This window comes from Tympanuchus pallidicinctus, unplaced genomic scaffold (genome assembly GCF_026119805.1).
Source record: "Tympanuchus pallidicinctus isolate F22 unplaced genomic scaffold, pur_lepc_1.0 scaffold10, whole genome shotgun sequence".
Taxonomy (NCBI): Eukaryota; Metazoa; Chordata; class Aves; order Galliformes; family Phasianidae; genus Tympanuchus; species Tympanuchus pallidicinctus.
The window spans coordinates 23214089-23231297 of NW_026294619.1; the positions used below are offsets into that span (position 1 = coordinate 23214089).

Sequence of the window (17209 nt, forward strand, 5' to 3'; positions counted from 1 at the left end):
CGATACAGACAGCACTCACACAGTCCAGCAGGGTTTTGAGTGCAAACACTTGTACCAGCTGCTGGGTCGTGATATAGCATTACATTTAAATGGAGGGTTGTACCAGAGAAAAGGTGGTCATTTCAGCACAAGCAGACCTTGCTGGGAAAATACAAGTTAGGTAAAAGTCATGCAAATTCTATACCTGGTCGTGTGGTGAGTCCTCTGTCTGCAGCTGGGCGGGCATCAACAGGCTCAACTGGGGAAGTGCAGAAAAGAAACAAAGAAGTAAACAGAAAATAAGCAAAATGCATCAAGGTGATAAATTCAACTTTTGATCTCTTGGGATAGTGTAGGAGAGACATACTGCATAAAACAAGTTACAAAAGCAACAGCTAGAGAAGATCTGCCTTCAACTAATGATGGAAATTAAAAGAAGGGATGCACAAAACATCCAAAGAAAGCTCCACAGCTATGTGTCAATTTTACATCATTTTTTGGTTACAGCTTAAAGTGAGAAACTATTGAGATCAAAGACTTTCTGTCTGAAGAGTCAAACTGTATTCTTTACTTGCAGACATCTCTCAGTCAGCTGATTAAAAGTGGCAGCAAGTACTGACACCATGAGTTCTTGCAAGCTGACTTACAAACCCACCAAATCCCGACTCCTTATTCCTTTTAATAAGGATTCTTTACAGCACTAGCTGTAAGGTTTGAAAAAAAAAGTAAAGCATGTTTTAAAACTACACTCAATATTCCATTCCAATATGCTCTGAGCTATGCTAGACTTTCAATATCTTGTTAGACTATTTTAACTAATTGAGAAAAAAAAAATAGCATAAAACTGATTGCATGAAACTTACCCTTTCATCTAAACATGCAGTTTAGATGAGGAAAATTTCAAACAGATTTATGGAACTGTAAGATTATGTGACAATTTATCAATTCAATATACAATTAATGTTTCTGACTGAAACCTGGGATTAGGTCATGAAAGAAAACAGACATGGGAGGAAATGACAAATTTAAGGCATTTTTGGAAGTATTTTCTACTGATCATTTGTATGCAGGTCACTGGATACTTTGAAATTGAGACTTTCTTTCTGGCTGCATTACCTTCTGCTTTTTTCCACAATTACATGTTGGTCTAAGTATTCCATGGATGGTTCATTAAAAGCAAGCCACAGTGCTGTGGCTGTGGAGGAAGTGGACCCCAGGTCCTTACTCTGCTAGCTCCTGGATCCAATGAGCTTGCCTCTCAGATATCAATGGCACCACTGAAAAATTTGACAGTAATGCAAGTCTAAAATGAGGTGAATTTATCTAGCTTAGGGGTTATCCAGTGTGCCAGACTAAAGAAAATTCTTGCTTATATAGTGTAATTATTCTTTGCACTGAGGAAGCCTGAGCTCTCAGCACTCTGGATTGGTACTAAAGAGTTTTTAAAAATGTAAAGCTTCCAAACTAGAGCAGTATCAACACCTGAACTGGCAACTTGCTGATAGTCCTCCGGTAAATGCCGGAGCAACTGCGCAGCAGGTTTCACAGGCAACAGGCCCTTCCTTTTAAACATGCTGTGATTGTCTTGATGGTGTTGGTATCGTCAGTCCTCATCCAACAGAAGCAGAGGTCCTTGGTTCTCCGACCTTCACTCTTGTGCTCAGCATCTCCCAGCAACCTGAGATGCTAACAATCATAATACTGCAACAGTTAGTCGCTCTACAGTACTTGAGGTTTCTATAGCACAATAATTTTTAACTCACTTGAGTTGCTCAGTACTGCATATAACACAAAACACTTTCTGCATCAGTGGATCTTACTGTGTTAAAAACAGATTATGTAAAGAAACCCCAGGAGACTGTGAGGGAGAAAGTAGAAAAAGGTTTCAACTGTTATTTACTTTGTGCTACGTTCCACATTATAACAAGACAAACACCAGTTTTTGGGAGCAATTTGAACAAAGCCTAAGATTGGGCCATGGACATGGAGGAAAAACAGGCATGGGAAGTGAGGACAAATGGCGCTGTTCACCCTGGGATTCTGGAACAGTAAGATGGGAGACGAACACAAAGGAAGAAGATGAGTGTGAATTCCACTTCTGATACTATGGACAAGGGTACAGAGAAGATATCTAAAGAGCAAAAAAAAGGTATTGTAGAAATAATGATCCAAATAACACAAATACTATTCACCAGTACTGTCTGATTGGTGACAGAGAAGTCAAACGGGAAACAAGAAGGACTTGCAGGGGTTTCAGCCAGGAGATGATTTTCAACTGTGCGGACTTAAATGTTAATAATGACTGAGCTAATGAAATTGTTTGCCTGCAGGAACTTCATGGGAAAAACAATTCTGGTATCAAAACACCCAACAACAACCAAACCAATTTAAAGTCTTAGAAGCTATAAGGTGTTCCCACAGAAAACATTAAGAAGTGCTGCATTATGTAGCGCATTAAAATACACAAGGATTCATAATTAAACAGGACGTTATTCAAGGCAGAAGAATTTTTATTCTTATTTGCTGTCCTGCATTTTAAAAAGATAACTACACTCAGAATACTTGCCAAGTGAATTCAGCATCACACTGGAGAATGTACCTTTCATTATTAAATTCTGAGCTTAGTCTGGTTTCCGAAGGAAAAAAAAGGATTTAGCTGTATGTCTGAGTGCACCTGTATACCCAGTAACTTCTTAATCACTGACTGAAACCAGTACATTTGGGAAGGGAATAGATGGGCTTCAAAAGGTGTTCTTTCTTTCCCCTTCAAGTTTAATGAAAGCAGACAGTGGGTACAGAATGGATTTCCTTATGTCTCCACTGTGTGAAATGCTGCAGTGAGAGATGTACTGGAAAATTCCTACAGGACAGATGCCACCAGCTGGACCACAGTCTGCTCCTGGCAGTCAGCCTCAACAATTGCACTACAGCGAGCCACAGCTTATTCACCAGGAAACTGAAGTTTAGCATGTCAGCCTGGTCAGAGGTTTGTACTGCTTGTCAGCGTCTCATGCAATCCAGACAGTTGCTCTCAGCCAGTCAGCACATAATGGATCTGTAGCCATCCTTCAGATACACCCAGAGTCCTCACCACCATCTACTTTCTTCAGGTTCTTATGGCTGGCCAGTCCATTTGAGTTTGCCCATCTCCTTTCTGCTGACTTCTTGATGTTTTCATTTTAGCCCCACTCTCTTCTCTTCCCCTCATATTCAATATGCTTCCATTTAACTTTTTAGTCGACCTCTGCTTGCACCTTAGCCTGGACCTTTGGCTTCTCTGACACCTGGCAATTACCCACTTTGATCACAAAACTGGTTCCTGCTTCACTGCAAGCATGAAACAGCCCACAGCCTCTCACACATTGTACTGAAGTGAGACTTAGAGGAAAGCATTCACTCACAGAGAACTGAACAAGGTGTGTGATCAAAACTTACTCTCAGAGGCAGAGCTAAACCAATGATTTCAAAACATATCTGAAATACTTCACTGTCTGCACAGCCCAGCTATGCTTGATCCACAAAGCACAGAATTACATGGAGAAAACTTCTGTAACACTGGTGTTTGTAAAACTAGCACTCTTCTGCAGAAACAAACCTCCACTGCTGGGATTAACTTAGCACTAATGAGGATGGACTTGAACTGGTAAAGGAAAACAAGCACAAGAAAAGTAACTTGAACAACATCATCAGAGTTCCTTATGTTTCTAATTAATTGGCTCTGGCACCCAAGTGAACCACCGATTCCAGATCATACATTAATTATTAAAACATTAGGCAGCCACTTCAATACATTTGCCCATGAGCAACATAAAGTGTTCCTCAGGGAAGACATCATCACTAGCTAGTTGCACTGCTGTGTATGCACAAATATTTCTGCAGTACATTCCATATGACCAAGAAAACCCCAAACCAACATATTAGATCTATAGCCATTTTCATGCCAGCAATAAAAAGCTTTTTAATGAAAACATTTATTCTATCGTGACACATCTGACAACTTATCTCCCTTTGCTCATTCTCATTGTAAGACACTCATAAGATGCTGAATTTATTTTTACCTGTTTTTAAAGAGAAACAAGTTCAACTCTGAATTATATTGTGTGACTATATTGGCATTTAAGTCAGAACTATTTGATCAAAGAGACACAGCAGGCAGACCAGTTCTAAAACTTCACAGTTGAGACCTTTATCATTCTTACATCAGAAATATGTTGATTTTCAATGAATAAAATGAAAGAATCATCATAAAATACAGTTGAGAATACTCTGTGGTTTCTCCCACTATTGTTCCTACCTTCATTTTCAGTATTGGCTGGAACAGAATCAACACCAAAGGGATGCCATGGCTGAAGGTCATCTAGACTGAACTCTCCATCCACTGGGAGAAGTTCAACTGTGGTCTTAGTTTCTGTCAATGAAGGCATGAGAGCATCATTTCCATAGCTGATTCTGGGTTCGCTGATCATATTGGCCAGGACATCATCAGAGTAGTTTTGTTCTTTCTGAAGCAATTCATCTGCAAGGAAATGAACACAGAAATGATCTGAAAAAAACTGCATTTCTGAGCATCTATTTCCAGGGTTATTGTAGTACAAATTTACAGTCATGAGACCCTACTTTATCATGATAAAGAAAAACATCAAGATTTGGAATAGTTGAAACTCTGAGGAGTACCACTGCTAAGTAAAGCATTTTTTAAACATCAACCAGAACTGTTCCATACTGTTACCCGTGTAACACCACAGATCACAGCGTGTGCTTCACAAGTCCCTAGATTCTTCCCCATTTCTTTTAAAAGAAGCACAAATCAATTCCTTTCAACTCAACACATTCCCATACCTCAACATGCAAGAGGTCCACAGGAAAGACTGTCTTTGCTATTTTCCCTTCTTTCGAAATGCTCACTTACAAAAGCTCAGCCTTGTTCTTAAATCCTAAATCACTGCACCAGTTACTGTATTAAATTGGGCTCACTATAACACTGAATCTGAAGAAACATTTGTTCTTTTAACGATGTAACTTTACTAATATGAAAATAGTTCTTTTCTAACAATCTTAAATCACAATAAGCAATAAGCATCTGTACACAAACTTTCACAAACAACCAGGATCTAAAGCTCTGCAATATTATCTAGTTTGTTTTGTTTTGGTTTTTTTGTGGTTTCTTTTGGGACTACAGCAAAGGGAGAACAATGAAAGCACTTTCCAACTCCAACGATATTATAGGCCAGATTATTGAACTCAGTGTTAAAAATATGCTTGAAGGTTCTTTGGGTGTGCTTCATTATTCCAACTCCTTTCTTAGATCAAAGTTCATCCACTCTTGATCTTCTCCTTTGTTGTGTTTTTGTTTTTCCAGTAGAGGTACATTATTTGCACATACTCTGAAGGAACTTGGTGCACAAAACCACTTTCTAGTAAGCAAGTGCTATAAAGAAGGTAAGTAACTGCTAATAATACATCAATATACTTAGTATGCAGCTGTTAAAAGTTCTAAATAGTTCAGAATTGAAGCCTGTAGATGTTAACACTAGTCCAGTTCAAGTGTTTGCACATGAGTACACACATGACAGTTCATAATACAAAAGCTTTTCTTAGGACTTGCTTCTCTTTTGAATTCATTAAAGACTAAGTCACTGTTACTGCTTCACATCCACATATGAAACCTGTAGCAAATCAGGGACAGCAATCACCACTGTATTTTGCTAGACCGTTTATGTAGCTCTGTAAGGGCTCTCTCATTTCCTAGCATCGCCAATGAGAAATTGCATCTACATTTCTAAATACACCAGAGCTTTACAGACATCAGTGAAACCTTTTCAATTGTATGTCCCTCTTGAGCGTACACAACAGCATACCACCACAGCAGCACACAGAACCTACACAGTAGCCCTCAGCAAGGATCGCCACCAACTCAAGAGCATTAGATTTGGCACTGCTCCACTACCTCTCTCAGTGATGATATATCTCGGCTTTGCAAAGCCTAGATATATAAAATATATATACAAATCTCTTAGAGCTGATGAAACTACTACTACACCAGAGCCAGAACATCAAAGTTACAACCCAAACCCTGGGGGCCAGCACAGGTCTTAAATCTTGCAAATTGACGTTTCAATACCAATTTTCCTACTGAAGCAGTAATCACATTAGTAGACAGTAAGCCAACATTACTGTTAATGTGTACAGAAAATTAAATTCTGTCAGTGAATTTGTTCATAAGAAGGACTTAGTAGGACAGTACAGAATTCCTGCTGAACACTGAATTATTTTTCCATTCATGTTCACCTTCTTGAAAACAATATTATTTCATAAGTTGTAACTTGATACTCCAAGCAGACATTGTCTCACATGGTATACGTTAATTTTTACTAGTTGCAGAAGATGAGACTTATCAAAAAAGGAGCTAGATGTTAAAAAGCCTGGTTTCCAAGTGCTGGATGCCTTGCAGGGAGTCAGGGGTAACACCTGCTTAGCACATTATGATACCAAGTTATGGCTGATCACAGAAAAGATGAGTATCACAGGGGATCTAAGCACTTGCAACCCAGAAACTGCTTTGAGGCGCAACTTGCCTCATCTTCTCTGTCCTCCCAGTGCCTGCGGATTCTGTGACACAGATGCAGAGAGCTGCAGCCTCGGCAGCAGATGTATAGAGGTGCTGTGCCTCACACACCCCTTTTTTTCTACAGGTAGTGTCAATCCTTCATGACTTGTGCACCAGCACAATGCTTTTCCTGCCTTGTTTCTCTCTGCTGATGCACACTGTGTGACCTACAGACAGCTCCTGCCCTTGGAGAGTAACATGCTTGGAGGGGAGGGAGCAGAGGGTGTAGGACCTGCTCCCCAGCATGGAGACCCATGCTCAAGGGAAAGGCCACTGCAGAAACACAGGAGGACCCATCGAGCTGCAGAGATGAGTGCCAGACTCACATCATTAATACTGTCGCTACAGAGGCTGGGAGGGACAAGTACGTAAAAGCTCTCAGTGCTGCCCAACTGGGTGTGAGTTGTCACCAGCTCTTGCAGGCTCCGTTGTTTGCTACTCAGCTGTGGCACACAACACAAACTTCAAGCAACTCGCGTGAGGCAAACAGATATTGCAATAAGCAGATTATGACTGCATTCACTTGACAAGCAGGGAGACAATGGCCAAAATGAATCAGCCCATCTGACACGATGGCAATGAACTATGGTGAAAAATGAGAAGCTCTTGGCTTAAGAACTGTGCTTGAGTCCATCAGACCAAGGCATCTGAGTCTGCATCGAGTAAACGATTTGCAAACAATTGTTTCAATCTCTGAGCTGTTAAAAAAGTTTGCCCTAGGATTTCCAGTTATTGATGCTAGCTGGCAAATCCCAAGATTGATTCTTTCAGAGTTGATTTTGTTCAAAGTATCGATGTCTACTTGCATCACCAGCTACGCTAATGGAAAGCCATATAGCCTCATTGTTACCCATCAATAAAGTACTCCCTCCCTTTCTCACAGTTGCCAGTTCAATTTCTCCACCCCACAAAAGACAATTCCCTAAATAAGTGGAGAGTACAGATGCAGCTGGAGGCTAGGATGTGCATTCAAGGCTGTTTCAGGGGCTTTCTTTGTGCAGTGAATGTCTTCATTATTAGGCGCTGAAAATATACAGATTCTAGGCTGCTTTTCAAAATTTCATCTCCCCTCAAACCAGCAAGACAAAAACCCTCATGACAATCTTCCTATAATAGACTTGTTGCTCTACTCGTTATCTCTTTGTAACATTCTGTTAAGTCCTGCCAGAGAAAAATAAGGAGGATGTTGAAACATTTTTTACATTTTGAGAGCACAGCTCAACAGTAACCACAACTTCACAGAAACAAAATGAAACAAAACAAAACAAACAACAAAAAACCCACTAAGTTGAGACTTCAAATCTCCCAGCAGCTGGTTTTGGTGTGAAAGTACAACTGCTCTACTAACAGGAAGCCTGGGACTTGCAGCACGGCCACCTTCAGGCATGCAGAGTCGTCCTTCATAGGATGAAAGAGGCTCAGTTACACTCTTCAATAAAATACTTAGATTTACTGGCATTTGTAAGGAAGTTTCACTCATTCTTACACTCACTGTGGGCATTCCCCCATGGGTTATTACCACTGAACAATAGCATCAAGAAAAACTGAAGCAAAATATCTTTGGGAACATTAGATACAAGATTAAGACCACTGCAAAGTCCTTTCTAGACTAGTCTCTTCTCTACTTCTCTGGAAAAGAGAAACACGGAGTAGAAGAAAATAAATTCATTGGAAACATCTGGTGGACGTTGGGTTGTTTGAAAGCAGTTCATTTACAATATCCCATCACCATACCTTGGCAGATTGGCTTTGTAAGAGCACTTTAATAGTGAATACCATGCCAAAACTATTAGAGCAACACAGATCATGATATTCTGTCACACTTTGTTGGTATACAATACTGTTTACCACATTGGACTCTGCTGTACGTAATCCTAGCTGGCATAGATACAATGAAAAAAATTTAATGGAGAACATCTTTACTTGCTGCTCTAGAACACAAGCTGTTCACTAATTATCTTTCAAGTAATCATTTTTACTTAAATGATTATTTAAAATTTCCAAAATTATGTATTTAAAATTTCCCAAAGTATTTACATCATTGCTTTGCTTTATTTTCTTTTGTTGGATACCTACAGACAAAAAGCTCTGACCTCATTATGGCAAGCACAATTCTTGTATCTGCTTAAAAAGTAACTTCAAAATTGGTAGTTAGTTAAAATTTTGGAAGTTCTGTATGTTAATTTAAGGTTTAAAATCAAATTAGAACAGAAATGCACTCAAAACACCTCTTCTAAGTACTAATTAAGACACCTTCAAATTACATACATGCCATAGTTTCACTCCATAAGCAAACCTCCTTTTAAAAACCACATATACATGACAGACTGCATATCGATCCAGCAAATAAAGTTTTGGGAACCAATTCAAATAAACTGGTGCAAAAGCAGAGTCTTATTGCTTCATAATCACCCTTATCAGTCAGCACTCACTGACAAATAAGCAAGTGGTCCTCAAAGTTATAGCTGCTTTTGAGCACGTTTTCAAAATGATAAATTTAGAAGTGTCAGCAACCACCTTACTGTTCCCAATGGCAAAAATTAGGAGCATCTGAGTCACAGTGATTGCTTCATTTGCACATGTATTATCTTACACCATTTGGAAGATAGTTTAAATCAAGCAAATGTTTTATGTCATAATTAGGATTACGAAGAGCAATTACACAATCATTTATAATAATGCATGTGGTAAGACGTAACATGGCTAGATGCAGCTTTCAGTTGTATGCCTGCTTTATGGGCTAATTCAGTATGCCACAGTTCATAATCCTCAACACAAGTGTTTGCCCAAAGGAGTAGCATGGATGTAATATAGTTAGTTTTTAACTAAATCTGAATGTCTGAATTTTGTCAGCTATATAAATCAAAACACCCCAAACTGGTAGATGTTAAAACAATACCTCCTTAGAGGCTTTGTATTAGTGAGTACTTTAAAACAAAATATAATATTATTTACCTGAACATCTGCATTTGTATTAGAGCTCCTGTATAAACTGACAACACATACTTCTAAGCATCAATTATAATGGTAGTATTGCCACAAAACTAATGCAAACAAACAAATGTATTTCACATTCAGGAAGCACAAACATTTCTCCAGAAGACACCTCCAGTGAGACACATGGGAATTACAGGTTTGTGTAAGCAACTCCGTAATGCAAAGTGAGGATCTGACCATGAGTGAGGATTTCATAGGTAACTTTTCCAGTCCGAAGTGCTTTCTGTACCTGCAGTGAATGCAGATTCTACAAGTCAGAAAGGTAGTTAAGTCAGTCGTATATCCTGTAGGTTTCACATACAAAGTTTATCGCATCAAGTAGGATTTTCTCCTTTGAGATGAAAGGAAAGAATATGCCAGAAAATAGTGTCTATTTCCTCCAGCCTCTGTCCAAGTTAGAAGAAATTTCAAGCACGTGCTTAAATTTAATCCTACTTGGTTGTACCAAGCCATAAAGAGCTAAGCTCCACTAAATTCCAAGCATGTAATTACTTTAAGGTGTTCTGTTGAATCAAGTATCATATGACGATGTTGCATACTGCTAGATAATTATATAGCAGTATATATATATATATAATGTATTATATATATATATTATATAATTATATAGCAGTAGATATAATATATAATCATAATTATAAAGCTGCAAAACATAATTATGTGCTGTTCAGTGTTGAACTAATGCATTTTAGTGGTACAAGACAAATATAATTTAGGAATTGATTCTGATGACAACTTTATTAAAAGCGACCTGTCTACAGGAAGGCATGAGTGGTTTCATTTGTCTGTAGGCTTTGAAGATGATGATAAAAGAGTGATGAGAAATATCAATCCTGTGAAACACTGGAAATGAACCCTGCCTATAATGTCTGATCCATACTGACAAAGAAATTTCATTACCTGATCCATCAGACTAAACTTTCTTATGGCTAGCCTGTGGAATTACATCACAGGTCCCCTTATCTGGAAACTTTTACACTGCATTATGTCTCTGTTGGGGTTAAAATGAGATTGAAAGAACAACAACCATGGAAAACAGCATTTCACAGTTCTTACTTTCGTTCTGTAGAAACATCACCACTAAGACAAAAGTAAATAGTAGCAGTAGCAGCAGCAGTTTTTCAGACTTAGAAGATTCTTATGTGTATGGCAATGTCTTTCCATAAGGTGAAAAGGCTCTTCAAGTTCTCATAAAATGACATTTGAGGTATCATGAAACAGTTGACTTATATTTTTTCCTCTTGAAGTAAGTTAATAAAAGAACCATCCCAGGGCCCTTAAAAACATCCCGCTGTCTAAAAATTGAAGTTTAAAGAAAATACACCTCTGAACTTGAGAACAGCTGTAATATTTAGAAATATATTAAAAAGAATGGCTGTAATATAAAAAGAATGCTTCTAATCCATTAAAAAAATTACAAATTTCATTTCTTTCTATTTCTTACAGCTTCTGCCACTTCAGCATACATAGATTTCAACGATTCCCAAATTGTATTATAAAAACAGCCCATATGAGTACCCTCCTGTAAAGAGCTGCATGTAATAATGCCCCACTTAAATTTGCATTTCGGACTCATTTGACTTAAATTGAAAAAAAAAAAAAAAAAAAGAGAGAGAAAAAAGAAAAAAAAAAAAATGTTTAACTTGGATACAAATTGATTGCCTTACAAGTGGATCGTATTACCAAAAAAATTTCTGGCATTAAACAGTTCAAAGCATGAGAAAGTCTGGAAAACCCAATTCAGCAAAACACTTACCAGCTAGTTTTATTACTATGCAGTGATTAATCTCAATATGACCTAGGTTTTCCCCTTAGAGATGGAATGCAATGCCAATTCAGTTTTGTACATGGCTGTACAATTTCAGAGAGGCTTGGAAAGAAGTGCATGAGAATTTCCACACCACTACACTGGTGAAGAATCAGAAACATCCACCTGCCATTTTTCCCACAGCTGGTTATAAATCTCTTGAAATTCTGCCTATTTTGTATGAAGGCTGCTGTTGCATTCTTTGCCTTCAGTGAAAGAATGCTGTAATTACTGTAAGCTCTTAGCTACTCAACAGCTAAATACACTGTAGATAAATATTGATATATGGCTATACATAGGTACACATTTATAGTTTGCTTTAACAGTGAGTCATCTAAATCATGACTGCATTTCCCCTTTAATTAAAAACAGAGTATTGCACAAAATATGTGGGACAGAAAAACATCAGAAGCTAATGTTACCTCTGGAAAAAAAAAAAGTCATTAAATAAAACTAAAAGACACTGCTCTTCACTTTCATGACTTCAAGACTTTTTAACCGTTTCTGTTGTTTCTCCGCTGCTCACATCCACTTCATTAAACTTGGCTAACATAGTTAATTTTGTCTATGAGACAATTCACTATTCACAGCCACAAAAGCTCTGGAGTAAACATAAAAAAACGCTACTTCCACGTTGCAGCATTCCTTTTGGTACAAAATTTGAACAGAGTACAGCTTTTTTTATGCTGAGCACCACATTTTAGAGACTGGGATCTCTACGTTCCAGCATGTGAAAAGTTCCTCTCTGAGTAAGATGATGACAACCAAACGTCAACTCAGGCAAAACAGTACTTAAAAAAAATACCTGGAGAAAAAAATGAATTGAAACTAGTTTGTGATCAAGAATATACACTGTATGGAGATTGCTCCAAAGCTAATGCCTCCGATTTATTTCCATTACAACAAATGGAACATTTTTTTCTGACAACAACGAGCACAATAACACTGTCTGACAGAGCAAATTCTCAGCAACAAAACACTATTTTTTAACATAGTCACCACAATTCTTGCCAGCTATGAACAAGGGCCTGCATGCTGCACTCATAAAAATCTGCACCAGCAGAGGTGACCACTGGCATTACTGCTGAAATGCAACACCCATCCCTCACTGCACTCACATCCCCTGTTTGGCCTCCAGAAATGCTCAGCAAGAGTCAGTGAATGAGGATGCCATTTTTTCTGCATAGAGGAATGCAGTGACACACCTTTGCTTCATCTGTACTGCCATGTCAGGCGCCATTCTGTCCACCTCTGATGTTGTGGGCCAGCACAATATAATCGAAAGCTGTACTTTTAGAGCAGCCCTCATATAGCATAATCCCGATCCACATCAGGCACTGTGCTCTTTATATCTAAGTTATTTAACTATCAGCCATATTTATTTGCCAACCTTATAATAGATGGTAAAACCCAAAACTAGAATACAGCCTTAAACTCCTTCTAACACCTGAAAGAAGTTACCTATTATTTTATATAAACTCTTCTACAGGTCACTATACAAATCACACAGATTTTTTTATTTTTTTCTGATGCATACCAAACTCTTTGGACAGCTTGGAAACCATTAAATATTCCATAAAAATACACACATTTGAGCATTTTGAAGTTCTAATTTGTTGTGTCTGATTCCCTTGGACTTAAGAGAGCACTGTACATTTGACTCACTCACAGTAACTTAAATCAGAACTAAATGGAACTGCGCAGCATCTGCTTCAGACAACATATATTTTGCCTATTTCTAAGTCCAGTTTTAGCACTTGATAGGCTAAATATAACTTAGGCTAAGTATTCTAAAGAAAAATGTTTGTTAAACATAGCAAATATATACATGTAGGAGGATATGGTCTGCACTGACATCTTTGTACACTGTATCTCATACGCAAGCTCTAATAGTAGGAAGCAGAACAGTGAGAGGACTGGACTCCCCCCATAGCAAGCACAATTCATTTTTCAATTAAATTAGGCATATGAGAATTGAACAGCAGGAGAAAGCTGTGCTGATGAAAAATTGCTTCATTTGTAATCCCATGCGCATGGCAACTAAATTGTGCAGATTACTGTAATATTTCCATCAATCCAGACATTCTGCAAAGTCAAGTATCCTTACCTCAGTAATTTTTTTCTCTTTTTAGCCACACAGTAAGAGCTTGCCTAGCAAGAATATATCAGATACTCTTGATCATAGTAAGCACATGTGAATTTTCTCTGAGCACAAGCGAAGATAGTCATGGTCAAGTAGAGTAAAATTTAGCACACCATTGGCATTAGAGTCATACATAGATCTACCCCTCAGGGCGTCTGCTTATGGTTGTACATTTCAGACTTCAGTGCTTAAACTCCTCTGGATAGCAATTCCTGAGACTTGCTGTGGGAATGGCAACTGACACACCAGTTCTATAGCTTTTGCAGATGGTCTGTAACAAGTTCTGAGTGGATACCTTCAATCTGATAGCAAGTAAGAATTAAGATGATTAATTTGCTTCTTTCACAATCAAACACTCCCTGTTAGGAGTCTGATCTTAAACTCAATGACATCTGTAATGCAGAAGCAAGACAGACTTGGAAGCTGGTGTTGGAGTGGTTGTGCTCCTATGATTTTGGGCTACTTCAGCGCTCATGGACACTTGCATGAATAACTCAATCTATGGTGACAGGAAGAGGAGTTTGGCTGATGTGACTCAGTCTCCGTTGATTAACAAAGGCTGGGATAGACAAGCACAGTGAAGATTTCATCTCCCCACAGTCCAAAACCTTTTTGGAACAGCTGTGAAACTTCGTTATCCATTCCAGACACTTTTGCCTTTTATAGGCACACATATCCATGAATTAAGTTGCATGCATAGTAAACCAAGTAAGTTTCAATAACTAAGCATATTGATAATTCTGTAAGTGGGAAATGCATTCAGCAAACTAGTGCCTCTTCCACCTGAATGGAACCTATATATTCACAAAGTCAAGCACTTCCAAGCCAACTTTCTCTTGGATCACATTTGCAAGGTGGACAACTTCAAGATTTTTTCAGACTTGTCATCCATCTGATGAATGAACGACATTCTAAATTTGGCACATGAGAAGTCATTAGCTCCTGAAAACACAGTGGCAGAAGCAATATAGGAAATACAAAGAGAAAGACTGGGAGAAGCCATCCTGCTTCACAGAGCAGTAAATAAGGCTTTAGAGAAAGGTCCCAGTTTAAGCAATGTGTAAACAATTTCAGTACCATAATGTACTTTGTTTGTATCATCTCGCAAATTAGTGTTCCAGCTTTTCTTTGTGTTCATACCAAAGAGCAAGTAAATCAAATCAAATATATGTCTATGGACATATCTGTAACTATGAGTTAATGGTGACCTACAAAGCTTTCTAGTACCAAACATATTCAGTATATTGATTTAAAATAATACACGTATACATTCACTGTTTTTCTACAACTCTGTTCTCTTCAAAGAGAGCCACGTGAAATGACTGGAGAAAACCTCTCGCAGCCATTTATTTCATTTGCAATATCTGCAGATCTGGAGAAAGCTGGCTCTTTCACTGCCTAAAGTTGTTTTCATGATATTTATGAGATTAAAAGGGGGCTTGCACGTACAAAAATCAAGATTCATATATTTCCTCAAGAACATTAATGCTCATGACCAGATACGACAGACCATTTAGCTACAAAAAAAATGGAGAGGATATAGCATGCTACTAATGAAAGCATTTGAGAACATCAATGTCAGCAAAGTGCATTTAGATCTATTCTTAACATCTTTTACTCTCTGCCTAATTTTCTAAGACAGTTAAATAAACTGGACAGAAAAGCACGAGAGGCTTAGAAGAGGAAGATGTTGGATCTATTTCCCTGATTTTTTTCCTTTTCTCCGAAGTTGCAGCAGAGGACATATTTTACTAGCAGAAAGAATTGAGTCTCCAACCTGGAGTAGTAACAGGTTCATCAGCTCTGCCAAGCCTGCAGAGTGCAGAATTTACAAAGGCTCAGCAACAGACTGTTGTTCCAGCTGGTGAGTACCTTTCCCTATTAAAATGCGACATAGCAAAGGAAGGCATTGGTTGATTCCCCTCATTAAAAGAATGCATTGCCATACTACAAGAAACAGCTCAATGATATCTAGCTGTATTTCAAACATTAGGGAATGAAGTGGCAAAACTGGTGGCTTAGTACATCCTGTAGGGTTATGATGAAGCAAAAAAACCTAAAAAAGCTGAATTATATATATAAACTAGCCAAACGATTTTAAAATCAATGTCCTTTGGTGGAAGAAGTCCTAGTTGGTTGTAAGTATTCCAGCAGGCATGTATCATGTCAGTATTTAAGCACATAAAACCACCCTACATAATGTGCAAACTTTAGTATATAATTCATTTGCTTTTGTGCAAGAACTCCATGCTATCTTTGGTTTGTGATCTAGCAATATATTTTTTGCTAGAGTACTAATGAATCATCTATTCAAAAGAATGTTATAAGATTTCAAGGAAGATTAAAAAATAAAGAATAACAGCATAGAAAACTCAATTTTTTTTTTTCTTTGGAAGCCTTCAGTTTGTACTGGAAATCACTGTAGGGTGATCTGTGCAAAACTACATTCACCGAAGGCTGCATTCAACTGTTTGTTCCTATCACATTATTCTCTTGGGCAAAGGCAGCAGAGCAAAACTGGAGGAACAGAAAGTTTGTATGACACAGCCCAGATACACAGAAACTCTCTGCTGAACCTTAGAACATAGGATTTACAGTACCTTAGGTTAAGACCTGCACCTAGATGCGCTACTTACAGAAGATCTGTTCTGAGTTTATGGAGAATTTTCTCTATGGTGTAGAAACATTCATCAAACCTGAATAGAAGAATTACTTCCAAGGAAAAATGTGCCGTTTTTAAGGGGGGGAAATACAATGCCTATGATTTGGCAAAGATGACATTTTCTTGCATCCAAAATCAAAGACGCTGCTTCTTAAGAACTAGACAAGTGCCTGGGACAATTTAGAAACTACAACTCCAGGTAACAAATGTGACCTCTGGAATGGTGGAGAACACAACAACTTAGCAGGAATTGTCCAACATTCTTCAACTGCAGATTTTTGTAACTACTGCAGCTGCAGACTGATTTATAGCCGTTTATCTTATCCTAGGTGACAAGTTCAACTCCATTTGATTCCATCTAAAAAGACAAGAAGAAATACGAACTGGAAAGTATGGATAACTAGTAACAAAGAGGAATTGCTTCAGAAAAATAATTCTTCTCTGACTCTTCATCCACTCACAGGCAGTGTAACGACCAAGCTGAATTCTCCATCGTCTATTTCAAGGTCAGAGACCATGTTTATACTACGAAGAAATGGAACAAGAATGTAAATATTGATAACTGAAACAGTCCCTACAAAATGTGGGTTAAAACACTATTGCAGACTCCAGATGATTTGCAGTGACTTAATTAAGCAGGTTTGTCAAAACCTGGTGCGAAACCTTAACTGTGCTTAGGAGGTGCACTACAGATGACAATTCTCTATCCCACTCTGTGCTGATTCACTGCACTTAGTCTGCTCCAGTACAGAAAAATCCCAGGGTGCTTATTCATTTATGATCCATGCTTCAGCACCCCGGTTCTCCTTCAACAACAACAACGTAAGACCCTATAGCTACTGTGGTACACAACATGAACTGTATCAAACAACTGTTACCAGTACTTTCACCCCTAGTTTTAAAAGGAAGACTAGAACTGATCCCTAACTTTTACCTAACATCTTCATGACCACTAAGCACTCTCAAGAAGCTCCTTAATATTTTATAGTGTAATGTAATGAAACTGAGTCATAA

At 38.1% G+C, this 17209-nt stretch overlaps 1 protein-coding gene across 2 annotated transcripts in view; it reads right to left on the reverse strand.

Annotated features, from left to right (window-relative positions):
- The window catches only part of APP (amyloid beta precursor protein), a 199710-nt gene that overhangs the window by 19800 nt on the left and 162701 nt on the right, over positions 1–17209 (reverse strand). For both annotated transcript variants that reach the window (XM_052666955.1, XM_052666946.1), the window contains 2 exons: positions 4274–4495; positions 185–238 (listed from right to left, as the gene is read on the reverse strand). In XM_052666955.1, the coding sequence (XP_052522915.1) occupies positions 185–238; positions 4274–4495 (276 nt within the window). The remainder of the gene's footprint in view (positions 1–184; positions 239–4273; positions 4496–17209) is intronic.